Below are 25,079 nucleotides of genomic sequence, written 5' to 3'. Positions count from 1 at the left end.
TGGTGAAGGGGTGCTGAGGAGGTGAAAGTGCTGGAGAAGGTTGGAGACATCTCACCCAGCCTGCAGGGGATCAGAATGTTGCGGGGTGAGAATAGCTTGGCATTTGAGGTGCCTGAGAGCTCACGGCTGGATGCCTGGTGCCAGCTGCTGGGGCTGGGTCCAGACCTGTTTTTACTCCAGAACTTCACCTTGTCACTGGAGGGACATTTGCAGGCAGCAGCATTTCTAGCAACATTCTGGTTCTTTCTCTGTCTGGCTCCTCCTGTATCAGATGCAGCTGGTTTTGCAGCAATGCTCTTTTCCCCCAATTTAATTTAAACCCATTGCCTCCAGAACTCCTCTGAAAACGTCATTTAACATCATTTACCAAATTTTCATCAGCCAAAATATTAGTCATCAAAATCTCTTCTCTTTCACACTTAACAGTTCTCCTTTCCATGGATGAGCCCTGAGGGGCCAGGGGCTCTGGATGGGATGACATCCTCTCCCCATGTAGTGCTGGCTATGGGGCACCTCCAGGAGGCAGGACAGACTTGCCAGAACTCATCCACTAGTTTTGTCCTGTGTGAAGGCTACTGCAGCATCTGTAAGCATGGCAACATGGCAACCTGGCCTTTGCTGGGCCCCTGGCAGGATCATAGATCCCTGGGAGGGTTGCATTGGTGGATGTGAGGCTGGCTGGAAACCTGTGGGCAGAGAGCTACTGAGGTGCAGGGGCCACAGCAGGAGCTGGAGAGATGTAGGAGCAGGGTAAGACATGGTCCTGTGGCCCCCATGGGTCCATGATTTACACTCTGGGTGAAGAGTGAGATATCTTCCTGTGGCCTGAGAACCAGAGTGCTCCTTCCTGACCTCCCAGGACATTTACAGCATTAATCTGGTCTTTACAGTGGGCTTGGACATGCTTTAAACTGTCAGTGTCCTCCTGCTTCTTGGCACCATTATTTAATGGCCAGTCACATCAATCACTGCTGGTGAAACAAAAGTGCCAGCATACAGAAGTTCCTTCTTCCCTGGCTGTTGAGCAGAGTGGTAAACTCTGGCCCTGACCCAGCAAACATGTGCAGGGGAGAGCAGAGGATCATGCCCACCTCACCTTGGGTACGCCCCCCCCCCCCCCGACCTGCAACACTGCATGTCATCTGCATGCATTAGAGGTCCCTGACCTCCCTGGGTCCCCAGTCAGCCCCAGAGGTCCCTTTCCCCCTAAGTCCTCAACCCTAGATGTCTTTGTTCTCACAGATCAATTTCTCCCTGAATATCCTCACCTCTGGCTGTGCCCATCCTCTAGAGGGTCTTCCCTGAGGCAGCACTGCAGTGTGGCTCAAAAACATCTTGTTTAAGAGACCAGTCCCAGGTTATGAGTGACACAATAAATCACTGAGCTCAACCAGTTTATTTAAAGACAAAGTGCAGTTCATAATTTTTCTGGAGTTTAGTGAGGTTTTGTGTGGAGGATTTGAGTAAACAACAAAGTACAGCTGGGTCACCATAGTCCAGGGGGAAATTTCTCCATGTGGGAAATTCAGGGCTAAAGCATGAGTGACTATTTTACAGAACAAAAGGCAAAACCTAAGAATGACCCAAAATTCAGATCTCTTTTGCTCAACTCAGCTATCAGCTCTATTCATGCCAGTAAGCCCTGTAATGCACTATAGCATTTCATCTTATGCTAAAAAAAGGCCCCTTCTAGCTTAAATAAACCCTCAGATGTGGCTTTTTGGAGGGGGTTTTGGGTAATGAAGGGGCTTGGAGGGAGAAATGTCCTGCTCGGCTTCATTCTGGGGAGAAGAGGCCTCTTCTCAGAGCAGAAGAAATTATAAAATTGAAAAAAATTAATTGAAATTATGAAATTTTATCCCATTAAACTGGGTAAGAAGAGAGGAAAAGGCCCTTGGGGGGGAAAACTGGACAAACTGGTGACACCTGAAGAACTTAAGCCTTTCCTCCTCCCCTCCAAGCAGGATATGGGTTAATTCTAAGAGGGTGTCTCAGTTTGGGAAAACAGGTATATGCCAGGGAAAGTTGGAGTTTCCCTCGGAATGGAGAGTGTAAACCACCACCCCGCCCCCCCTTCCCAATTATAAATTTGCAGTCAGAGGCTTTTAGGCAAAGATTTGGGGATAGAAATAGCAGTTCTTTACTAGGATATATAACAAAGCAAAATAAAAACAACAACTACAGCATTAATAACAAAAACAGTACCAAGAACCTTGAGGGCTTTGCTTTACAAAAACCCAGGGCATTTTGGTCTCAGTGCCTGTAGTAAGTAGTCAGCCCAATTTCATCAATATGCCATTTTATTAAGAAATATTACGAAATAGGAATTCAAAAAAGCCACAATCAACAGACAGCATTGAGCCCGGGATCGATGCTGGGTGAACCTCAGAACTGGCAGCGTGCCGTATCCTCCCCCGTTCACAAAGTCCGTTTTTGCAGGGCCAGCTTATATACGGTTTTTCAGCCAGAAAGAAGGTTGCCTCATCCCACTGTCCACTCAGTCATTGTTTCATATTGATATTTCTTTTCTTTCCATCTGCTGGTCTAATGAATGGTTTGCCGGGCAGGGCTGGATGTCTGATTGCATTTATGGGAAGCGGGTATTGGCATGCACACCCAGGCCAATGTAGATAAGATTTTCATCAGGTGTTGATCGCCGGGTAGTCGACAATCTCATCTTGAGAGAGGACCCATCTCCTGGTGGAGACACCTTTCTTTCTGTTGCAAAAGCATTGCTTCCCCTGTTCCCAGCCGAGGCTTGTATTTTCACAAGAACTTTTATTTGGTGGAATTAAAATGATTCAATACCATATATTTCTATAAAACACAAATTAGTTCTCCAATATTTATAACAGTGCCTTTGTAGGATCCTCAGAGCACCAAGCTGGAACAGTGGAGAAGTCCCGGGCTGGCAGTGGGATGGCAGGGTGTCCCGGCAGGGCAGGGGCAGGGTGTCCCAGCAGGGCAGGGGGTGCAGGGTCACACTGTAGCAAGAGGAGCAGTGCTGAAGAAGCTGCCACGGTCGGGCAGGGCTGGCCCAGATTCCTCTGGGCAGCAGAGGAGCTCAGAATTCCAGGGTGAGCAGATGATGGTGGATTTCTCAGGACTGGACCTTTTGGCGACAGTGAACTCCTCTCGCAGCAAGCAACAACCCAGCTGTTCTCTCTCCCTGAACCAGAAAAAAGAAAGCCTGAAGCTGCCTCCACCTCCGTCCTTTAGCTGCTCCAGAACTCGGGTTCTCTCTCCCTCTGAGCTTTGACCACCTCTTTGTTTTGGTTAAGTACTCTTAAGTATCCAACACTTAGTTTCCCTGGTAACTTATGGGGAAAAATCCTTTAGAGTAAAAAAGGAAGGAACCTAACTCCCAACAGAGGGTTTAGGGATCTTTTTGGAGCTGTTTCTTCCCCAAATTCACTGCTAGTGCTGGAAACAACAAATCCTATTTTCACTTAAAAGGGGACAGTCTTCTCAGAAACAAAGGGGTTGGGGGTTTATCAGCACTTTCTCCTCAAGGCAGCAGTGCAGAGGCCACCATTTCTTTAAGGAGTTTTTCCCTAATTTGGGGATTTCTTCCCTGTGGGCACTGTTTATAGGTGGAAAATCCCCATTTCCCACTGTGCTAGCTACTCCCTTGGGGAGAAGGCCCAAAATGGAGTGAACATATCCAAAACCAGAGGAGTAAAAACACAGACACTACCCTGGTTTGCACTGGTGCTGTGTTTTCTGTCTTCTGGATGTAACAAGCTGCTGATTTTAAAAAGTGACTTTTGAGCTCAATTTTTATAAGCACCCATCAACACCAACAGATTATTTACCTGAATAGTTGTAAACCCATCCCCAAAATCCACCACTTTTCACTTACAATGGACCACAATGAGGAGCAGGAGAGATTTAACACACCCAGCACTGTGGAAGGCCTGCAGTCATCACTCAGGTTTGCCCCTCCATGCCTGTTGCACTTCCCCTGGATGCACAATTCCCACTAGGTCTGATCCTGAGGTGTTAGTGGAAGAGGAGCAGCATGGGGAGAAGCAAGAGGCAATGGCTAAACCTCCCTAGGAATGCTCATCCTGCAAAATGCACCCTGGGCTCCAGCTTTGTGGAAAAAACTTTGACTCTTGTGGGAAAAAAAGCCCTTTCAGCATACTCCCCCAAGCCTCTTTCATGGGTTGGTATGAGGTGTGCCTGTCACTCAGGAGGATTTCAGGGTCCACAGGCCCCTGTGGGAGGGCTGCAAGGTGCATCGGCTGCCTCTGCTCAAGAAGTGGGGGCTGTGCACCTGCCACACCAAACATCTGCCCTCACAGCTGCTGATAAGATGCTGTTGGGCTGCCCTTGAGCAAAAAGAGGCTGATTTCCTCGTCACCCCAATGCTGGTGAGGCAGCTGTGGGGCTATTGAGTTACACTCAATAAAGGCAAGGTTTTTTGTTATTTTTTGTATGAACTTTCAAATTAAATATCCATAAAGCATTTCAGATGGAAAAGTGAATGGATATTGGAAGCTCATGTGTTGCAGCAGGATGCTGCAAAGTGCTTTGCTTTACACATCACTGGACCTTGTCTTTCAAGGAAAGACCAACCCTGACATAAGCCAGACCGGGAAACAACTAATTACACAAATGAGCAGGGCTGTAATGTGGGTTCAGCTGTAACCTGTGTTTTGTCAGGGCCCTTGTCTAAAATTAGGGTCACGAAGATAAAAGTTGCTGCCTTTCCTGGTAGTTCCTTCTCTTCCTCAGACCAGTGTGAAAACTGCATGTGGATGGGGAGACAAGTCTGGCAGCAGAGGAGTAACTGGGACTGCAAGAGGCAGAGACCTGCCCAGTCCTGCCTGTGCTTGCTGATAACAGCACCTTACTACATGGTTGAACCCTAACAACTTTCTGCTGCTTCAAGATACTGGTTCATGTAGCTTTTTCCCCCCCTGTATTCACCTGTAGGCAGTGAAAAGGGGAATGAAATCCCATCTGTGGCCTCCCTCCCTGCTTACATCCTGACAGTGAATACAAAATCCTGAAAAGGCCCCAGCCTGAGTTATCCTGGCACACAGGAAACATGGGTTTAGCCCACTTTCCCTAAAGGAAGCCCACTTCCCGTACAAATCCTAATCAGAGAAGTTTCCGCTTGCAAAACTTTATTACAAGACATCCAGCAGCAGCAGCAAAACCCATTTTCATCCTCAAGGTGATTTTTTAAAAAAATTTTTAGGGACATTCTCCCTGTTTTTCTGGTCCATGCTTCCACTGACAAACAGCTGAGGAACTAAAAATGCCTCTGTTCCTTCACTGGGAAGCAAACAAGTAAAATGTGATTATTAAATTAGATGTTATAAGGAAAATTACATGGGGCTGGTGGGGAAAGTGGGGCTGTTTGTTGAGTGTTTGTTGGGGTGATGGAAGTGTCTGCACTTGGAAGGTTCATAGTGGATTTTTGAGGGACTCAGGGACAGAGGGTGAGCAGAGCTAGGCCCCTTGCCCAGCCAGAGCAGTGGCTGGAGTTCACCTGTGAAAGCAGCCAAGGTAAAGGAAAAGATTTCAGTGTGGCTGTCAGCATCACAGAAAGCCACCCATCCGCCAGTGAATCCAGAGCCACCTCAATGTGTTGGAGAGTGTGGCTGTGGGGCAGAGACATGGGGCTGGGCCAGGTGAGAGCCTACAGCTGCCCCAACCACTCCCCCACAGCCCAAACCCCACATTTGGGGCTGAGACCGAAACAGCTTTTACAGGACACAAATTCCCGAGCTACCTGCAGTGCTCAGTGGGGAGCAGGATGAACCTCCACAGCCCAGGAATGCTGGTCCCCCACAAAGCCCTGCTGACCCAACTCACAGTGGAGAGACTCAAAATGCTCCATTCCTGAAGGCAGGGGAGCTGGGGGCGATTCCTGGCAGTCTGCAGCCTGGCCATCCTACGACACCGGGATTTGAGCTGTGGCTGGATCCAGGGTCACAGATGCTGCCAGGGAGAGGGATGATCATGAGGCTCTATGCATTGGAATATCACCTCCAAAAATTGCACCAGAGCATCAGCTGCAGGCACTGAACCCAAATGATGGTTCAGAAAGTCCCTGAAGCCAGACTCACCTCTCTGGTATACTTCTGAGTCTTCCTCCAAAGAGCACTCCAAGATGTCTGGAAATAGAAGACGCCCCCAGAGATTTTTAACTCTGGATCTTGCCCTGGGCCTATCCCATATCCACCCAATCCCTGTTGCATGGAGAAGGCAAGACCAGTTGAGGTGGGAGACACAACTCCTTTCGTATGGGGCATCACCTTCCTCCAACATAATTAGTGTCCTAATTAACCATCAACAGCATTCTGTACCTCCCACCTTCAGTTTTCTATCCCTTAAGGCTAATCAGGAATAAATCCCTGATCTCTTTTAATTAAATGAGCATTTGTGATGCTTTCACTTTCCAGCCAAATCTGCCAATCCTGGGGTTCTGTGCCCTCCCAGAACCACCCCAAGTTCCCATTTCTGGTTAATAAATTCCCTTTTTTTGCCAATTTTTACCCTCCAATTACCTTTAAATTGTGTCACTGCCTCTGCCAGCATGTTGGTTTTTCGCATAAAATCCTCAACTTCTGTTTCCAGCTCTGACACCAAAAGGATGCGCCTTCCTCTCTGTGCACCTCGAGGGCCACAAATTGGGGTGTTTAATGCCAAGAAACTTCCAATTTTCCTTTCCCAATTCCTTGAAAACCACTGTGACATCTTTACTTCCCTGGGCAAGGCTCTCACTCCTGCAAGATATGATGCAAGACTCCAGCATCATTACCAAGTTTTGGATTAACCATCAACCCCCTCTAGTTCCAAAGCAAAAATCCCAGAGAAAGAGAACATGAGATGACAAGACGATCTGAAAAATGCAGGACTGGGGGCCAAAACTGGTGTTCCTGGTGATGCTTTTTGGTTCCAATACCTGCTCAAGGTGGTTCAGGCATCCTGGAGAGGAAGGGAGAAAGATGTTTAAGGGCTGCCTTCCTGTGAATAAAAGCCAAAAGGAGTGAAACAGATTCTGGGGCAAAGTTTTGACTCACCTGTAACAGGTCACTATCTGGTTGCTGGAACATGGCCTGGAGCTCTGCATGGCATTGCTGGATCCATGACTTATCGGCAGCTTCACCATGTTGCCTCCAACCTCCAGCACAGGTGATGGAACCGGGAAAGAAACTGTGACTCCTGGTCACTCAGCAACCGGAGAAGCCCTTTCAGAATCACCCACAGCTTCTGCTTCTCAGCACTGACTCGAGTCTGGGGGATGAAGGAGAAGGAGGAGGATGCTGGAGGGGGAATGATGCAGTTTGGCCCTCATGATGCACCCAGATGGCAGCACCACCTGTCTTGCCTCTTGTCACCAGCATCTCCTGTCTTGTCTCCTGTGCTGCCTCAGTCAGCCCAGCACATTGCTCATCCTCTTCTTGCAGGGTTTTTAGGGAAGCTTCAAACTGCTTCTCCAGGGAAAAGCGGTTTATACTCCTGAAGAAGGGAAGAAAAGGAGGAGAAGGGGCTGAGACCCCTAAAGAACCAGGGATACGGCCAGCACAGATGGCCCCATCTTCACCCTCCACCACAGCTGCACTAAAGCAGGTATGTACATGCATAGCCATATTATAATTAATTTATGGTTATGCTGCATGCATACACCTTCACCTTATGCGTAGAGTTATCTAATCATACAGTGATAAGAGAGCACTACAGGTCTCCCAGACAGGCTGGGATAGCCCATCTCTCCAAGGTCTCCTGTAGAAAAGCTGCAACCAGACCTTAAAAAGTCCCCAACCATCCTTCAGTTTCCTTTCCTTTTCCCCTACTCCTTGCACCCCCAGCCAGGTCCAGACTCCCTTTGGGGATCCCCATTTCTCCTCCGCACCTGGAAATGGAATAGGAACTTTCCACAGCACAAGCGCTGGGTGAGAGCAGGGGTTTGAAATCCCCACTATTTCCTTTTGGTCCCAAAACTACCACCCGCTTTACTGTTTCATACTTAACCCCCACGAAATTGCAGCATTTCGGATCAGTTTTGGCTTCTAGATGCTTGCCTTGCTTTTTTTCCTCTAGAAAGATGGGGGAAGGGTTTTCCTCTTATGAAAATACACATTTTGGGGACTGGGTTTTAAGGAAAATTAGCGTCGCTCAGGAAGGGGGAGAGTGTCTGAAACGGGGATCCTGTCGCCTTGCTTTAGCGAGCGGCCTTTTAAGCGGCACGGCGGGGTTGGCGCGGCGCTCGGCGCAGACTCCATCGCGGTGACAGAGGAGAGTGAGGGGTGGCACAGCTCCTGCGCCGGCGGCGGGGCCAGCTCCTGCACGGCCGCCACCACGGCGGCCAGCCGCCGGCGAGGCCGGGCCCCCGTGCGGGAACGGCGCCCGGCACTGCGGGCACGGAGCGCCGGCCGCCGCGCACCGCGACAGGCAGCGCCGGCAGAAATTGTGGCCGCAGCTCAGGATCGTGACAGGATCCTGGAAGGAATCCAAGCAGACAGCGCGGATAGTTTCCGGTTGGAGGTATGTGACGGCGTTTCCCGCCGCCATGGTTGTCTAGAGGATGAATCCGGGGAAGCGCGCACCGGAAGGGGCGGGCCAGGGAATGCCTGGAAATGGCGGCGTCCGGGACCTGCCAAGCAAAGGCTACCCCGGACGGGTCCCACATTCCCACCGCCCCCGTCATGGAAAAGCGCCCCGAGCCAGCGCCACGGCCAGAAGGGAAGGCAGGCAGCGGCAGCTGGGGCCTAGGAGGGACGAGCTACTTTCCAGGCGAGTTCTTCCCCTCCGGGGAAGGCAGAGTGCAGCCAGGAGGGGGCCCCAGGAGACAAGGATCACCGCAGGAATGTGGCGAGTGAGCGGAGCTCCCTGCAGCTCATACAGATGCCAGCTTGGAGAGGGAGGGCTAAAGTGAAATAAAAAACGTAACAAGATAAACGTAATAAAATAAAGTGAAATAAAAACGTAACACATTACGTTACTATAATAACGTAAACGGAGTCTCAACATAACATCTCATTTTAACCTAAGACATATATCTGTTTAAGTATAATTGCGAATGTTATTACAGAGCTATAAAAATAATAAAAAACACATAAAATAATGTTTAAAATTTTAATCAGGAATTATAGTTATGAATAAGGTAGATAAAAGAGTAAAATCAACTCCCCCCCAAATGATTAGTTTTGGCTTTTTCACAGGGGGGCGGGGGGTTGGGGGACAGGGGAAAGAAATTATGAGGGAAAAAACGCACTGGGCATTAATAATTCAAAAAAACCCCGCCGTTTATAGCCCCGGATTTGCTTCTGGCCAGGGGGATGGGGGCGGGTGCGCACGGATCGTTCCCTTCTCAGTTTGATCTCGGGCAGCGGGCGCTGTGCGGTCTCGCAGCCGACTCCGCGAGGTGTGGAGCGGGGCGGGACCGCGAAACCGAGCGCAAACAAACCCAAAGTTTGATGTCTCGGGGAAAAACAAACAAACAAACAAAAACCCACAAACTAAAATCCTTTTCTAAAATTTATGCTTTCTTCTAAGAAAGGAAGATTTCTTCAGTTAACAGCAGACCAACTTCATGTTTAATTCATTCTTAATTATTTCGGGCACTTATTGTTCTTTCCGAAGAAGAATCTCAGCCCACGTGAGGATGATTCTGCAGCAGCAAGGGAAGTCAGGGGCATGCTCGGTATAAATATTTTCCCAGAAATTTACTCCCCGGCATGAGATAGCGGTGAAGGGTCTACACGAAGGGGGCGGGCGAGGTGAGGCGACGAAAAAAAGCCGTCCCTCGGGGTGGCCTTTGCCTTGGGTGGCCGTGGCGGCGCGGTGTGGCGTGAGCCGCCGCTCCGGGTGGCCGCTGCCCCGCGTCTCCGAGAGCTGCGCCGCGGCACGGCCGAGGCGGCGATACGAGAGCCGAACTGAGCCGTGGCCGCTGCCGGAGTCACCAGAAAAGCAGCGCCGAGGGCGAGACGGCGCCGGAAGAGCCGCACCGAGCGCCCTGGTCGCTGCCCAGGCTCTAGAAAGTGGTCCGCGGTCCGCGAAGTGTGAATAGAATGTATGGAACAGAATGAAATAAATAGAATTGAAGAGCCGCAGCGGGGGATGGCTACTGAGAGCTGCCCCGCGGAATGGGACAGGCGGTCCCGCGGGGAGTCGCCGCTTATCGCGCTGCTTATCGTGTTCGGGGGCAGCCAAATGACGGCTGCCAGCCAGAGCCGGGTCAGCCGCTTCCAGCGGCAGGGAGGAACGGGACGTGCTCTTCTCAATCAAGGCCGCACAGTTTAGGCCCCGGGACAGGTCTGCCACTCTGCACCCGAGAACCGGAACCCATGTATCCCACTGCCCCTCGCTCGCCTGCTCCCTCCTCCCTGGCCCAGAGGGACCAAGAAATACTTTAAAATCTAGCCTATACACACACACACACACACAAGGAAAATCGGGGGTGGTTTTTAATTTTTTTTCTTTAATTCATGACCTACATGGTGAGCAGTAGCGTGAGATTGGTTACTAACTATAGCAGCTTGGAGGGAAGCTTGTCATAAAACCATTTGTATCCCTAGGAATATGGGCAGAACCTAGGATAAGGATGCACAGGCAGCATCTTGCAGAGTCCAGCTACTGTGTCCATGTCCTGCATCTCCTGGCAATGACCTCCATGACAGCTGCCAGCCAACTCCTTGGCCTTAACACGGCTCTCTGGCCTCATCCTGCTCCTTCTCCTCATCCCACCGCACACGTCTTCTCTCTGCCAAAAGCTGTGGGAGAGGAGTCATGCCAGACTCCAGCGTCATCTTTGCTGTGGGGAGACCCTTGGGGGGATCGGTGTCTGGGAGGAGGCGAGAAAGTGGGGAATGAGCAGGTGCAGAGGCTGCTGCCTTTCCCTTGGACAAACTCCCCTTCCTCCTGAAATGCCTCTGACTTCTCCCCAGATAACTGAATTATCCCAAAATGCAACTGATTTCCTCCTCCAATATATCTGAATTATCCCACATACCTCTGCATTCCTCTCCAAAACCTCCAAATTCTCCTAAAATACCTCTGAATGCTCCCAAAATACCCGATTTCTACCCAAATACCTCTGAACTTCTCCAGGGCCTCCCACAGAGCATCGCTTTGGCGGCAGCAGGAGCTCAGGCTCTTCTCCAGCTCCTTGGGGAGCCCCGAGGGGAGGTGGAGCCTCATTTCACTCCAGCGGGAAAAAAAAAAAAAAAAAAAAAAAAAAAAAAAAAAAAAAAAACCAACAGGGACAGCAGTTCCACGGTGAATATACCAGCCAAGCTGCTCTCCGCAGCTGGAGTGATAGGGACATGAAGCAACCGGGCGCCACATACCTGGTTAGAATGCTTCCAACATTCTAAAAGGAAAGGGGAATAAAAAAGCGGTTCAAGATGCCATAGGCAGCACTTTGGAAGAGCTTTCGGGTAAAGCGGGCACTCACCTGCGGCAAGCACCTGGCCTCCAGCTGCCCAATGAGTCTGTGGAGCTGTGCAACCCCCTCGGCCACCCGTAATGATTTTTCGGCGTGAGTGGCTGCGAAGGTGTCGTCCAGCTCAGCCAGCCGGCCCAGCACCGTGCGCTCCTGCTCCGCCAGCAGCTGGCGCAGCCGCTCGAACTCGGCCTGAATGCGGCGCCGCTCGGCTTCACTCATGTCCTGCAGGAGGCACAAAATCCATATGCGACCTCCAGACCTGAATTTTCTCCTTTTGAGTTAAAGAACGAAAGTACTTAGGCTGCAGCCAGGGGGTCTGTAACACTGGGGCAGGGCAGGGGCTGCAGCTAATTAGCGACTGCAAGGCAATTAAGTATTTCACCCCGGGGTTCTCCTTCCCCTGTTACCATTCCTCTCTATATTCTGTACAAAACCAATCCAGGCCTTGAGAAGCAGGGGGAAGTGTTAATTCCATGTTAACAAATGTCCCTTTATGACTCAGACTGGGATGAAACTGAGCAGTGCCATGACATTGATTTAAAGTCTCAAGAATAAGCAGCTGCACATGGAGGTTGGTCCTTGCCAAACCTGCCTGGGATCTGCACCAAGCACTCCAACTGGGTGTACGGCTTTGCAGGGCAGCAGGATGCCTCTTGGATATGATCCCACGTGTTTCTTCAAGAAGGGCTTGGGGAAAAATTAATACCCAAAGACCCGTTCAGAAGAACAGAAGGGACCCCCTATACCAGGTAGTCCTGGTGTCTCTTCTCTTCGTTCACTCTCCATTCCAGAAACTCTGCCAACACCTTCCTTAGGGATTGCAGGTGAGACTGGATTTTCTCCTGAATACACACACACAGAGACACAGGGGAAAAAAAGGGGGGGGGGGAAATTAATCATCCAAGATTGTAATCCTGCCTTCAAAATCTTACATTATTTGGGGGAGGAAAGCAAATAATCCCCCTAAAAAAGCCCCCTCCCTGGCTTCCCTGGAAAGCAGAGATCAGTTCACTGTATGTTTTTCCCACAGCTATAAGCAGGCACTGGAGGTTTGCTTTCCCATGAAAAAATTAAAATATTTTCTCTTTGCACTTTTTTCTTTAGGGGGAGAGAGAGAGGGAAGGCCTGATGGGTCAGAGGAAGATGATCTCACCTTGCAGGTCTCATCCAATTCTCCAAAAGTCTTCATGACCACAGCCTGTGGTGGCTCACCCATTGTCTCTTTAAGGATTTTTGCCTCTTCAGTGCCAAGAGATGAAGCTCTGGCCACTGTCAGCACAGAGGTTTTGTGCCGCTGCTGTGGCCATGCTGTCCTCCTGGTGAGGAGAAAGGAGCTGGCCGTGTCACAGGGTGAGGCTGCCTGCCCTGGAACCGCCCCTGGGTGTTCCTGTGCTCAGTTGCCAGCACAAGCTGCCCTAGCTGGTAAGGCAAATGTCATCACCCACAAGCAGTCTTTAAACATATATTATATCCACAAGGTTGTATTATTTCCAGGCATTGTTGTCACAGCCTCTCACCTGGAAGCTGCTCCCAGCTTTGCCTTGTTCACCTGAGCCTTGTGTAAGGGGAGTCAGATTTGGGGAACTAGGGGGAAAAAATGTAACCAATTTCTCCCTTGTGGTGCCATGCAATAATGCGCCCTTTTTTTTTTTTTTTTTTTTTTTTTTTTTTTTTTTTTTTTTTTTTTTTTTTTTTTTTAAGTGCCTTAGTTTTCCTCCCTTCCCTCCCTAGTGGCTGTGCTGAGAAAATAAGTCGCCCTGAAATGGGGGAAAAAGGGGCAATCAGATGGTGCAGAAGGTGTCCAAGCACGTCATGGCCCCATCTGCAGGCGAGAGATTGGAAGGCTCCTCCCTTCTAGGCTGATAAAAGCTGGCAGAGGCTGAGACAGGACTGAGCTTTGGCTGAGCCTGTGCCAGAGAGTGGAATAAAAAAAAATCCCAAGAGGAAAAAAAAACCCAGTGGAGAAGCAGCCAGTGGAAGAAAACCATCTGGAGGAACTGCAAAACAGCACCAGCAACAGAAAGGAAAACACCAGGAAGGTTTGAACAAGGGGGAAAATCCCAGTGCTGATGGGGGGTTACATCACCCTGCTGTCTGAAGGGGGAGAAAAGGGGACTTTGAGCCCTCTCCCATGAACTTGAGAAGAGATTTACCCTTGCCTTGGTGTCAGGATCTTTGTTTTGGATTTAAGGATGTTTTGCAATGGAGTGTCATGATGATTATTTGCTTGTCATCTACCTGTAACAATCCAGGCAGGGAATTTGGGTGAAAAACTGCATGGCTTTTATCTCCATTTGGGCGATTTTCTCACCTTTTTCCCACTTTTACTCAACACCCTGCTGCTTTAGTCCCCTTATCTGCAGATTTGCTGAGGAAAACACACGGAAAAGAAGCAACCTGTTTGTTTTCAGCTGTCACAGCATGGTTTATTCAATAATTTTGGGGGTTTATTACTCATTCCCAGGGCCCTTTTGCATGGGCAATCCCTTGTTTTCATGCAAAACCCCACACTGACTTCCAGAGGATGAATTTGAGACCATTTGGTGCTAGCTCTTATCTCCTCCATACACCTTTTCTCCAAGGTCAACAGCAAATTTCTTCCCCTCTCACAAGATTTCTCTGGATGTGAGAGGTGAATGTGGCTTATCTCAGTTTTAGGGACTTTCCTCACTCAAACTTTGTCAGATTTAATTGATGAATGGTGGAGGCAGAAATGGATTTAAGATGGGTAGATTCAGCCTTCAGCCAGCATGAGGAATGAAGATTTGGGGGTATAATAATATCTACAATGGAGATGGGTTCATCCCAATGTGCTCCTCATGTTCCCTTCATAGTGGTCAAGGAATTAATTTATTTAACCCATCTCCAAGGGTCTTCCCATAAATGAACCTAGCTCTGTTGCAACTGTTGAAGAAGAATGCTATTTTCTTGAAGTACTTTGATTAAATATGGTGGTTAAACACATTTTTTACATAGGAAGGAGCAGAAGCTGAGATGTGATTGCTTGAAGAATAATAATTAGATTTTATTCTTTCTTTCCTTTTCCTGTGCTTCCAGTCAGGAAGAGAGGACACTGAGGTTGCAATGGCTTTCTTCCTCAAACCACGGCCCTGCACATGGGACCTTGCCCTGGACTACCACACTGCCAAACAGTTTGAAGGTAATCATAGGTGGCTAGAGAGGAGCAAAGTACTTGTTCCTTGTGTTCTCTGGGCTGAGATGTTCAATGGAGTTGGAGATTCTCCACCTCCACCTCCTGTCTCCCTAGGGCCTCTGTCTCCAACCTCCATCTCTTTTGCCCTTCCATCTCCAACCTCAGCTGGATATATATCCTCCATCTCCAACTTCCACCTCTTCACACTTACATCTCCAGCCCCACCTTTCCTCGGCTTTTCTCTTTTGAAAGTCACCAGTGAAGGTGTTTTGGGAGTGTGTGTTCTCTAGGAGTAAATTTGGCTTCTGATTCGTTCTCTGTTTTGCTTTTCAGTGGACATAACCCTGGATCCAGCCACAGTGGGTCCAGAGGTGATCCTCTCGGAGGACCTCAAAGAAGCCACCTGGGGCAGACCTCGATGCCAGTGGCCTGAGGGTCCGGGCCGGTTTGACACAGATCCGTGCATGCTGGGCAGCGAGGGCTTCACCTCGGGCCGTCACTACTGGGAGGTGGAGGCCAATGGGCGTTTCTGGGCTGTGGGAGTGGCCCGTGAGTCAGTTCAGAGGAAAGGCCGGGTCCTCTTCAAGCCCAACACTGAAATTTGGGGCTTGCAGAAGTATGATGAGCTCTGCGTTGCTCTCACAGCTCCATCCAACACCTCTGTCCCACTCCTCAATGGGGAGATTGGGGTCTACCTGGACTACGAGGTAGGACAGGTCTCTTTCTACGCCGTCAGCAGCCGCCAACGCATCTTCACTTTTCCTGTGGCCTCCTTCAGTGGGGAGAGGGTCTTCCCCTACTTTTGCGTGCTCCTCTCAACCATTAAATTGTCCCCCAAGGGCTGATGCCCTGGAAGGATCCTCCCAAGAGCTGGTTGCATCATGGCTGTTGGAAATGCTTGTTGATGCTCTTCAACACTTATTTTCAAAGTCTTGGAGTAATTTCTAATTCAGTTCATGGTTCTACCTCCATCTTAGATGTCTCTGTTTTGGGTTATGTCCAGGGGATTTTCAGTCTCAGCTCAGCACAGCTCATCTCAAGTTGCTAAATTCATCCAAAGCTTGTTAATAGGAGCTGGGCTTCTAGATTGTTTTGAGCTAAAAATGTCACTTTTTTCTCCCAAATTCAGCTTCCTCTGAAGGTTTCTTTTGCTAACCTTACTGCCTATGATTGCCATCCAGCACAAATTAAAAATCTTAATATTTGCAGGCTTTTTATTAATACCAGCCCCTGTACCTCATATTAAAACTGATTTTTTCATCACAAGGATGTGGTCACACTGTCATCTTTTCATCTGCTGTTCCCCACACTCAAGATGTATTTCCAAGTACTTAGCATGTAAATATGCTCAGAACAGAATAAATTTCTTTTGCTCTAAGAAATAGAAGGCATCTACATTTGTGCCATCACCAAGTTGCCCAAAAAGAGCCCCCAGGGCTGCCCTGCCCACCCCACCCTCCTGGATTATCAAGAGCTATCGCATGTGGATCCCAAAAGGCTGCCTTGTCCCAGAAACACCTTGTTGGTCCCCTGGAACCCCCAATAAACCCTTGCTAAGGGAGTTCAAAACCTTTTTGAGATTTTCTTTCATGCACCATGTCCCTATGGTGCACCAGATATCTGGGAGTGAGAAGGCCTCCCTGCAGCACCCAAGGAGCTGACACAGAGGTTTGGAGGCCGCCTCATCCTGTTGCCCTTGCTTGAGCTCTGCAGCTCATGTTTATTGCAAATCCAGCTCCTCTCAGTGCTGCAGTGAGAAGAGCTGAGCCCATTGTCATCCAGGTGAGCACAGAGCCCACCACCACGGATCCGAAACCTGGAAGTACAGAGGACATATTTCAGACGAGGCGGCAGGAAAAAGGAGAAAAGTCACACATGGGCTTCCCCCAGCCTCTGTTCTGAAGCATCCTCATGGGCACCAACATGCCAAAATATCTATACATATTTCTTTTACAGGAATAGAACTAATTCAGTATCAATATGCCAACATTGACACTGATCTATTTCTAATACAAATCCCAAAGCTTTGCATGAAAAAAACCTCAAACTTAAAATAAAAAATCTAAACTTAGGATTTTCTCACCAAACGCACCACCCCCATCTTTTAGGTGAAAGGGGGAAACAAAGGCCAGTTCCATATGCAATGTTGCCCTTCCCAAACATTGTCCCATTGCTGCCTCTAGGTGTACCTCATGTACAAGAAGAAATGCACATTTTGCGGCTGAGGAAACACTAACCAACAGCATAATAATGAAAACCATGGACTCACAGGTGAGATACTGGTGAGTGGTTCACCCACTGCCATGGCTGCTCCGCATCCTCCCGCAAAAGGCCAATCCAATGCTCTGAGATGCCTTTGTATCTCATCACAAAGCTCTGAAAGAGAGGAAAAGGAAAGTTTTTTACCAAAAATCTCAATTTTACGAGTTGCTCATGCTGCTTTAGGGCTTTTTTGGGAATTGAACATTTCAATCCACATTTCAACATTTCTGCTACCAAAAAGTGTCATCTAGAAACAGGGGTTTATTCCTACAGTTCTTGCTGCAGTTTGCTTTGGTGAGGAATTTGAAGACACCCATGATATCATACCCTCAAGGCCTTTTCCCCAACTTCTCACCCCAGATCTTCAAAAAAGATCTTGGAAAAGCAGTCAAAGAAACCAAAAGGTTTCAAATACATTGCTTTGGGTTTTTTTCCCTGTGCTGAGCAGGTCCTCATGCCTCCTTACCAAGTCTTCCATGCTGTCCAGCATGGCCAAGGAAGCACCAAGAGCCGAGCAGTTGTCCTGACTGGATGTCCAGTTCCCCTCAACCTCAGAAAAATAGTAGCATTTTCCTCTGTACCAGATCCAGTCGAAGGGACACTGAAAGCAGGGCTGGGCATGAGGCTGAAAAGCCTGCACTGTCATTAAAAATAGAACAGCATTAACAAGCAGCACCTTCCCCTTGCCTCTCTGGGGTGGAGAGATCATCCTCTACCTCATGGTTTCCAAAAGTCTTGCATCTGCCTCAACTGCGGGCAAAGAGAAAATCAAGATACTAGGAGAAATCCTGTGAGAAAATAAGCTCAAATCACAGCTAAGCTTGTGGTGTTGGACAAGAAACACAGGTGCTGCACCTTCAAAAGGGTGGTAGACTTCAAAAAAACACATTTTGAAGAGGAATTTCAGAATAACTCTATCCCTAAACATGCCTTTCAGTGTTGCACTCTATCATTAATGCAAAAAGTAGAGAAAATGACAGGAAAGAGAGTTCTCTTATTCCTGCAGACTTATTGATTTGGTGGAACTCATGTCAACATCTCCAGTCCCCTTCTTCTCTGAAAACAATACTTTTGTGTGACTGTACTCCTGAAATGGCTCTTCTTGTTGATTACATAAGGGTCTCTAGATGACATCAGCTCCCACACCAAGGGGATGGGTTTGGTCTTCTGTAGAAAGACTGCTCTGAAACGTCCTTCTCCCAGACAGAATAGCAGCTGGGGTGGGATTTGTCCTCCCCAGCAATATGGAAGTAGCTCTATAACAAATGCAACAACCCAAAACATCTCAGAGACATTACCCATGAGACTAAAACTTCGACATTCACCTGCAAAAGTGATGGCTGTGATGAACAGAGCTGTGAAAACCACTGCCAGCATCACCTGGCAGGCAACACGTGCCTCCGGCTTCATCTCCATGCTGGGACCTGCAGGAGAACAGACCTTCAGTGCCTCTGCAAGGGAAGCAACATGCTACAGGTCATGCCAAGATGAGGAAAGGCTGGTCTCATGCCAATGCCAGTGGACTTGGTGTAATTTTGGGTGAGAAATACCAAATATTCTTCTTCAGGTGGAACAATTTTTTTTTTTTTTTTTGATAGCTCTTTGGGGAACAGTTTCCTCCCCAGTTCCAGATGCAAACTCCTGAAATGTACCATAATTAAAATTTTGCTTTGATTTCTGGGGTTCACCTCATTATTAAAGTTCAGTGAAGTTGTTTTTTTCTCCATCTAAACTAAGACACTTTGGGTCATGGTGCCTCTATTTCTTGTGACCTTTCTTGTATCTTGTGATCTGGAATATGTCCTTTCCCTGCACCACGAGCAAAGAAAATTCTGTTTCATAGGGGTTTTATCCAAAAATCTTGTTTTCATCCAGAAGGACTTCCTTCCTTTTTTGTTTAAGACTTCCCCTTTTTCTCCCCATCATACTAACCAAATTTCATGGGAAAACCCCTCCTCTCCCCTCTTCTTCCTGGAAACGTAAGTTAGAAGCCAAATATGTCAATTTTTTTTTAAGTGATATTAAAAGAAACAAACCTTGAAATAAGCAAATGAAAAATCAACAAATAAATTTAATTTTTTTAAAAAAAATCCATTTTGAAGAAGTCACAAATGTGCTAAATTAAAACAAAAATTAAATTAAAACAAAAAAATACATTCTTCCAAAATCTTAGTCCATGATTGGGTAGAAAAAGACGATGAAAAAGGCCCCAAAAGTCCCTTTTTTTACCCTATTGAGTGCCAAGGGCATGATAGAAATGGGAGCAAAATCAGGAGAGCTGAAACAGGGCAAAAGGGAAAGTTGATTTCTCCATGGAAATAAGACAATAATAAATACGTTCTGATGTGTCCAAACTGGATTTAAACATCAAATTTCTTTTTGGGATCTTTTACAGTTCAACTCTTTGAAAATTTCTTTATTCTAATCCAGAAAAAGTCAAAAAATTGGAATATTTGTGGAGGGAAAAATATGCCAAAATCAGTTATTCAAGAGCCTCAGGAAGGAAGGTTAGTACTAAATTAGAATAACCCATCAAGTCTGAAACTGGTCTGTTTAGAGCAAAAATTCTATCTGCTGAGTGACAAAAATTTTCCCGCAAGGGAAGTGCCAGAAAAAGCTTTTTCCCCCTACAACCTCACTTCAGCTGGGTTTTGTTCTCCAGTTACAGAAGTATCAAAATAAAACCCAAACCCACTGATTCTACAGTTAACTGCCCTACAGTTACCTGCTGGCTTGCTCCTTCCCATGTCCAAAAATCCGGAATAAATTCTCATTTCCTCCATTTTTGGGGTTCCACCTCTACAGGTGCTCTTGCCTCACCTGCCAAGCAAAGTTCCATCTATCAGAGGTGTCACGAAGGCTCTCAGTCCTCAATTAAAATTTTCTCACCATTTAAAATTTTCTCCCTGCACCGTATTTATACTTTTTTGCCCAGCTGAAGTTTTCCCACACAATTAAAATCTTTTCCATGCAATTAAAATTTCCTTTCCCTCAAATTAGTTTTATCCCCCTAATTATACTTTTCTCCCTTCTGTTAAAATTTTCTCCCGGTAAGTCAAGTTTTCTCCCCACAATCAAACTTCTACCCCAAATTAGTTCTTTCTCCACTAATTAAAATCTTCCCCTATTAAAGTCTCCTCAGGTAATGTTTTCTTCCTGCAATTAAAATTTTCTGCTATAATTTAAGTTTCCCCCTGGAAAACTTTATTCCCATTAAAATTTTTTCTCCAATTAATATCTTCTCCTCTCAATTAGTATTTTCTTTTCAATTAATACTTTCTCTCCACAATTCAAGCTTTCTTCCCCCACTTAAAATCATCTCCCCCTATTAAAATCCTCTAGATTAAAATTTTCTCCTGCAATTGAAATTCTCCCTTCTCCCTGTAATTGAATTTCTCTCCTCCCCCCCTCAGCTCCCAGGCCCATCCCACTTGTCACCTGTGTCTCCTCTATGGGAACAAGCCCTTCAGTGCTGAGGCACAAACTGCTCCTGTGAAGAGAAACAAAGTATTTTTAAATACGTTGGTTTGGTTTATTTTATTGTTTTCTGAGGGATTTTCCTGTGCCTCCTCAAGGGCAATGAAGAAGGGGCTGCCTGCTCAGGGCCAGCTGCCCACCCACTGAACCAGGGGTTCCCCTCCAGCTCCACCTGGCATCACTTCACCCTCTTTTACAGCATTTCTGGATTTTTTTTTCTCAGCTAGGGCAAGGGATTGTCCAAAAATGCCTTTTTTTTTTTTTACGTGCAGTTGGAGGAAACACTGATGGACATCACTCTGTTCCAGGATGTCAGGGCACCCCAGAACAGCCCTCAGGGATTCTACAAGGGAAGTACAGTTCCCTTCAACCCATTTTACAATTGTTTTTACTATAAAAATATATTTTTAGAAGTGTTCTTGCAATTAAGCTACCCAGCTGCAGGGGTTTACCCTAAAACTTAATTTATTTTGTATTTTCTAGGGGGTTTTTGTAATCACTAGTCACACACCACTAGAGCAGCTGCTTCTGCAGAGGGAAGAAAGGCTGGCTGATAGCAGCTCACCACAAAAACTTTATGTGACAAAGAAAAGGCTGCGGGTGGAAAAGAAGCTAAAAATAAACATGTGATAATAAAAATATAAAAATTAAAATTACATAAACACAAATTTAAAATAAAAGTATTTTTTAATTACCTAAAAATTTTAAAATAATTAAAAAATAAAAAATGCAGTGCTTTTCCTACTGGAGCCTTTGGACCTTTGGGTTTATCCTCTTATTTTCCCCATTTCTGGCTGCTGATAGGTATTGGGGCAAATTTCTCCTTCTTTCCTTGCTTTTTTTATTGAGTGTCTGAGGAAAAAATCCATCATTTTTACCTCTATAAAAAGATGTTCCCTTGGGATGTTGTGGCACTGACTAAAACCTGGGATTAACACAAAAAGAAAAAAAAATTAAGAAATGGAAGGGAAAATGGTTAATGTAGGCTGGAAATTAGTGGTTGTTCTATGCAGTTGCCAAAGAGTCTCAAACCTTGAGAAAAACATAGGTAGTTCTAGATGGTGTAAAAGGATACATGAGGAGTGGGAGGATGGGCTTTCAAGAGAAAAAAAAAATCAAAATAAAAGAAAGTAACAAAATAAAATAAGATTCTTTAGCAGCCTGCAGGAAATTTTAGCAGATTCTTACCTCTTCCTCAGCAGGAGCTATGCAACCCCTGACCACATGGCATCTCTCTGCCCCAGGATAAAACAGAGGCCAAATATTATGTCAAAACCAGCAGAGTAAGTCACATGGAACAAAAGGCATTTCAAGTCACTTCCAGCCCATATTTTGGGGAAGAAACACCAAATGTCACCTGTCTTCTCCCCACCAGCCTGTGGTCATGCTGATCCAGCTCCTGATATGCTTTAATCTCACAGTCGAAAACTTTATTTAAAGGCTGTTTGAAGTGGTTGTTTATTCTTTCTGTTTTTACACGTTTAGCACAACCACCAAACACAGAGATGTTTCTAGTGCTCCTGGTGTGACAGGTCTTCCTGGCTGCATGACACTCATTCCCTCACTGCCTTCCATTTACAAGAGAAGGGTGTAGAATACATACATATATATATATATATATGTAGAAACAAAAAGCACATAAAAGCCCCAGATAATACCATTTCCTGGGGCCGGATGCAAACATGAGCACATAGTTCACAAGAGAAGGGGTTTTCCAAGGACAGTGTCACTTTTGGGCTGCTCCTGGGACCTGCTGAGCAACCATGGCTGAGGAGATAGTTTATGCTGATTTAAGGCATCTTGGGGATGGTTCTCCTGGCAAGAAACATGGTGGTAAGTCCTATTTTGGGGGGGAAATGCTTGTTTCAAAATTTGGGAAAACTTTTGTATTTGTTTATGTTTAGGTTTGCTTGCTTCTTCATCTCCATGTTGAGGTTTCCAAGATCATGGAGAATATTGTTGTGGGTTAAATGTCTTCTAAGGTGGGATCCTGGCTTGAAAAAAAGAGGAAAAAAGAAAGGAAGTGATGGGAGAGGGTGACAAATATCTAGAAGTCGTTTTGCTTCCAAGACTCTTCATCTGTGGGGGAAGAATGGGTGCCAAGAAACCCAACATGAACCAACACACTTGGATGGGAAGGAAAGCTACTGCAATCCTGTCTGGAATCCTGATGGAGATGAGAGCTGGAGTGACCTTTGTCTTACCAACTCCCAGCTCTGCCAGGAGCTCTAAATAAAGCCAACTTCAAAAGGTTTCTGATCCCCCAGTCTCCATTATAGGGTGCCCAAGAGTGCTCTTTGGGGACGCTCCTGCAAACCCTCCTCCACCTGAGAAATTCCCTCACCCTAGACCTCATCTGTGGTGATTTGCCTTTTTGGAGGAAGCAAAGAAGCTGTAAACTTGTGCTCAAACTCACAGGCTTGACAGAGGGGCATTTTTTTTCCCCTCTAAACCCGCAGCTTTTTCATCTTTCATTTTTTAAAGCAAATATGGCCTCTTTCAGCACCTGCCTTCTGTCCATGGTGGCACAGAGTCCTTTTCATAGCCGGGGGTCTGGGGCAACTCATCCTGCTGGTCCTCGTGGTCATGCTGAGTGTGCAGAGTGAGTAACCAGCTCTTATCTACATTTCACACTCCAGTGAGCAGCCAGGGAGGGAAAATTGTGGGTTTTTTCAGCATTGCAGTCTTTGGAGAGGACAGGGTTGTTCTACAGAGATGCAATACCACCCCATCAAGAATAAACCCGTTTTGAGTAAACCTAGGTTATTCCCATAGCTATCAAACAATGGTGGAGGATACAAACCGTGTTTTTCAGGCTTGCTTAAGCAACTGTATGAGAAAATGAAACCCCGTTTTGTGGGGTTTATGGTTTTTATCCCTAAATGGCTGCAGCTTCTCACCCCACATTACTGCTCCAAGTTTTCCAGGGGTCCCCACAGCCAGTGGTGACAAGCATTCCACAGCTACACAGTGGGATCCAGGGAAGGAACCAGGTGGAGAAGTGCAAGTTTTCATTCCTGGTGCAGTATTTCTGCAAGCCCCAAGGGAACAGCCCCTCAGGTAATCCCCCTTCCCATCTGACTCCACTGGGACATGCCCAGATGAGACCTTTGTGGGTGTCTTCCACTGCAAGGAGAGAGACCCTTAGACAGTCGGGGCTGTGAGGCCACAAGGGTTATTTGGCAAAGAGGAGTCTTGCAAGGAAGAATCCTCTTTTCCATGCAATTTTTGTAGATCCCTCCTCCAAGGAGGAGCATCATCAGCCTCAGGGAGGAGGTTCCTTGGCACACCTCCACCAGCCAACAATGTCCTTGTGGTTACCCAGCCTCAGTAACCCCCCTACTCCCCAATGGCTGGAAAATGTTGTGATTGATGTGAAAAACTCAGCAATGGGGAAAAGAGTCAGGGTGTGGGATGAGAAATCCCTTAATACCATCAGCTGGTGGCTGGTAAATAACCTGAAAACCCAGGTTCAGAGTGTCTCATGGCTTTTTCTCCTCCTCAGCCTATGCTGGCTGCAAGCTGTGTCCCCAGGACTGGCAGCTGCATGGGGAAAGATGCTACTGGCTTTCTGAAGAATTGGGAAACTGGACTCAAAGCATGAAAAGCTGTGAAAATCAGAACTCCCAGCTGGTGGTGCTCCAGGACAAGAAAGAAAAGGTAAATAGGGAGAAAAAGGCTTTAAAAGGATATAAAAATCCTGACTTTTAGATGGGCAGGGAAGAAAAAAACTGCCTTGCAACAGGAGGGTTTTGGGGAAACATTTAAAGTATAGGGCACAATTTGATTGCCATGAAACCACCCACGGACAGATTTTGGGAGCAACTGGTCACTTTTCTTTTCCAGGAGCACATCAAGATTCTTACAGGCAAAAGCCCACCACCAGTATGGATTGGATTAAGGTCACATCAGAAGGTGTGGAGATGGGTGGACAACACATCTTTCAACCCCAAAATGTGAGCGTATCCACAGTCTGTTGGTGTAAACAGCAGCTTTGCTCCATTTCAGACCTAGTTCATGCCCTGACCCATCTCTCAAATATGTTGGAGTTTATGCAAGAGTCTCATATTCCCCCCAGCAAAGCTCTGTAGATCAAAGGTTGGGGACCTGTACTGGAACACCATAACCTCACAGCTCCCACCAGGCCCATGTAACAACATGGCTTTTCATGCTCCACACATGCTCATTGCAAATTTTACTGCAGGCACAGCAACTCTCCTTGGTCACCCTCCAACAAGAAATGATGAGTGCATGGTGAGATGGTGCACAAAAAGGGCAGAACAACCCCACCCCACCTCTCCTTTTCTGCAAGATTTGGCGAGTTTCCTCCTCTTCAGCAATACAATTTTTGTTTTACAGGCTTGGCACCTCTCTGCACAAGATGGATGAAGGGTGTGGGACACTGAGAGCCAAGGACTTTGAAATTCATAGATGTGATGCTGAACACAAGTGGGTTTGTAAAAAAAAGCCTTTCCTGCTCTGCTCTCTGACAGCAGAAGATGGAGAGAAAAGCAACGCCTCCATCTGACAAACAGCCACTGCAAAATGCCCATCCCACAAGACACTTGCTACCAATATTTGGGGTGAAATAGCCCCATCCTCACAGTTACAGCTTTGCAGATTTCAGGGTTTGCAGACCTTCTTACCGTGAGGATGAAGAGCAGTTCTGGGGACATAGATGAGCCCCTGAGCTGGAGAATCAGAAAGGGCCTGTGCCTCAGGCACGGTGTTGATAGAGCTGTGGCATCAATAAAAGCTTATCAATCTGGTTTGCTTCAA

At 47.0% G+C, this 25,079-nt stretch overlaps 5 protein-coding genes and 2 long non-coding RNA genes across 14 annotated transcripts in view; 4 read left to right on the top strand and 3 right to left on the bottom strand.

Annotated features, from left to right (window-relative positions):
* The window catches only part of RCL1 (RNA terminal phosphate cyclase like 1), a 197,443-nt gene that overhangs the window by 89,983 nt on the left and 82,381 nt on the right, over positions 1-25,079 (top strand). The gene's annotated exons all lie outside the window — the stretch shown is intronic.
* LOC136373618 (uncharacterized) lies at positions 1,951-4,407 on the top strand. Its single transcript, XR_010745683.1, has 2 exons — positions 1,951-1,986; positions 3,374-4,407. It is a non-coding gene; the product is annotated as an uncharacterized lncRNA (long non-coding RNA).
* Positions 2,927-8,129, bottom strand: LOC136373617 (uncharacterized). Of its 4 annotated transcripts, none has more exons than XR_010745680.1 (5): positions 7,041-8,129; positions 6,525-6,743; positions 6,084-6,131; positions 3,863-5,955; positions 2,927-3,169 (listed from the first exon to the last, which is right to left on the bottom strand). It is a non-coding gene; the product is annotated as an uncharacterized lncRNA (long non-coding RNA). The 4 variants fall into 4 exon arrangements; XR_010745681.1 differs by having other exon boundaries at positions 3,901-5,955; XR_010745682.1 differs by having other exon boundaries at positions 5,725-5,955.
* LOC136373613 (E3 ubiquitin-protein ligase TRIM11-like) lies at positions 10,125-13,077 on the bottom strand. Of its 4 annotated transcripts, none has more exons than XM_066338546.1 (7): positions 12,925-13,077; positions 12,561-12,826; positions 12,154-12,249; positions 11,417-11,629; positions 11,310-11,332; positions 11,055-11,164; positions 10,125-10,285 (listed from the first exon to the last, which is right to left on the bottom strand). In XM_066338546.1, the coding sequence occupies exons 2-7, from the start codon at positions 12,621-12,623 to the stop codon at positions 10,260-10,262; spliced, it is 531 nt and encodes a 176-aa protein (XP_066194643.1). In that variant the 5' UTR covers positions 12,624-12,826; positions 12,925-13,077; the 3' UTR covers positions 10,125-10,259. The 4 variants fall into 4 exon arrangements, with proteins under 4 accessions (XP_066194643.1, XP_066194642.1, XP_066194641.1 ...); XM_066338545.1 differs by having other exon boundaries at positions 11,055-11,168; positions 11,311-11,332; positions 12,925-13,076; XM_066338544.1 differs by lacking the exon at positions 10,125-10,285 and adding an exon at positions 10,425-10,804 and having other exon boundaries at positions 12,925-13,069.
* Positions 14,274-15,827, top strand: LOC136373615 (butyrophilin subfamily 1 member A1-like). Its single transcript, XM_066338548.1, has 3 exons — positions 14,274-14,340; positions 14,465-14,567; positions 14,895-15,827. Exons 2-3 carry the CDS (start codon positions 14,492-14,494, stop codon positions 15,404-15,406), a joined length of 588 nt encoding a protein of 195 aa, XP_066194645.1. The 5' UTR covers positions 14,274-14,340; positions 14,465-14,491; the 3' UTR covers positions 15,407-15,827.
* LOC136373614 (C-type lectin domain family 2 member B-like) lies at positions 16,157-20,199 on the bottom strand. Its single transcript, XM_066338547.1, has 5 exons — positions 19,549-20,199; positions 18,149-18,247; positions 17,290-17,462; positions 16,831-16,937; positions 16,157-16,377 (listed from the first exon to the last, which is right to left on the bottom strand). The coding sequence occupies exons 1-5, from the start codon at positions 19,604-19,606 to the stop codon at positions 16,164-16,166; spliced, it is 651 nt and encodes a 216-aa protein (XP_066194644.1). The 5' UTR covers positions 19,607-20,199; the 3' UTR covers positions 16,157-16,163.
* Positions 18,229-25,069, top strand: LOC136373612 (killer cell lectin-like receptor subfamily G member 1). 2 transcript variants are annotated; one of them, XM_066338541.1, is made up of 7 exons: positions 18,229-18,362; positions 20,573-22,133; positions 22,804-22,902; positions 23,193-23,360; positions 23,806-23,960; positions 24,147-24,256; positions 24,660-25,069. In XM_066338541.1, the coding sequence occupies exons 2-7, from the start codon at positions 22,064-22,066 to the stop codon at positions 24,826-24,828; spliced, it is 771 nt and encodes a 256-aa protein (XP_066194638.1). In that variant the 5' UTR covers positions 18,229-18,362; positions 20,573-22,063; the 3' UTR covers positions 24,829-25,069. The 2 variants fall into 2 exon arrangements, with proteins under 2 accessions (XP_066194638.1, XP_066194639.1); XM_066338542.1 differs by lacking the exon at positions 18,229-18,362 and having other exon boundaries at positions 20,261-22,133; positions 23,220-23,360.

The sequence above is a fragment of the Sylvia atricapilla genome, chromosome Z (assembly GCF_009819655.1).
Source record: "Sylvia atricapilla isolate bSylAtr1 chromosome Z, bSylAtr1.pri, whole genome shotgun sequence".
In the NCBI taxonomy this organism is placed as follows: Eukaryota; Metazoa; Chordata; class Aves; order Passeriformes; family Sylviidae; genus Sylvia; species Sylvia atricapilla.
The sequence above is the reverse complement of the archived record's forward strand: the minus strand, read 5'-3'. Positions and strand labels throughout refer to the sequence as shown.

What these genes read in the sequence shown, in the direction of transcription:
- LOC136373613 (XM_066338543.1), bottom strand. Translation starts at nt 12,623, where the DNA reads ATGGGTGAGCCACCACAGGCTGTGGTCATGAAGACTTTTGGAGAATTG. An exon ending in TGTTGGAAGCATTCTAACCA is followed by an intron (nt 11,169 to 11,310) that starts GGTATGTGGCGC and finishes TTTTTTCCCGCT; the next exon opens with GGAGTGAAATGAGGCTCCAC. An exon ending in GGCCCTGGAGAAGTTCAGAG is followed by an intron (nt 10,805 to 11,054) that starts GTATTTGGGTAG and finishes GCCTCCTCCCAG; the next exon opens with ACACCGATCCCCCCAAGGGT.
- LOC136373615 (XM_066338548.1), top strand. Translation starts at nt 14,492, where the DNA reads ATGGCTTTCTTCCTCAAACCACGGCCCTGCACATGGGACCTTGCCCTG. An exon ending in CACTGCCAAACAGTTTGAAG is followed by an intron (nt 14,568 to 14,894) that starts GTAATCATAGGT and finishes TTTGCTTTTCAG; the next exon opens with TGGACATAACCCTGGATCCA.
- LOC136373614 (XM_066338547.1), bottom strand. Translation starts at nt 19,606, where the DNA reads ATGGAGGAAATGAGAATTTATTCCGGATTTTTGGACATGGGAAGGAGC. An exon ending in CACAGCCATCACTTTTGCAG is followed by an intron (nt 17,463 to 18,148) that starts GTGAATGTCGAA and finishes TTTTAATGACAG; the next exon opens with TGCAGGCTTTTCAGCCTCAT. An exon ending in CACTCACCAGTATCTCACCT is followed by an intron (nt 16,378 to 16,830) that starts GTGAGTCCATGG and finishes CTGTACTTCCAG; the next exon opens with GTTTCGGATCCGTGGTGGTG.
- LOC136373612 (XM_066338541.1), top strand. Translation starts at nt 22,064, where the DNA reads ATGGCTGAGGAGATAGTTTATGCTGATTTAAGGCATCTTGGGGATGGT. An exon ending in GGTCATGCTGAGTGTGCAGA is followed by an intron (nt 22,903 to 23,192) that starts GTGAGTAACCAG and finishes AAATGGCTGCAG; the next exon opens with CTTCTCACCCCACATTACTG. An exon ending in CCAAGGGAACAGCCCCTCAG is followed by an intron (nt 23,361 to 23,805) that starts GTAATCCCCCTT and finishes TCTCCTCCTCAG; the next exon opens with CCTATGCTGGCTGCAAGCTG.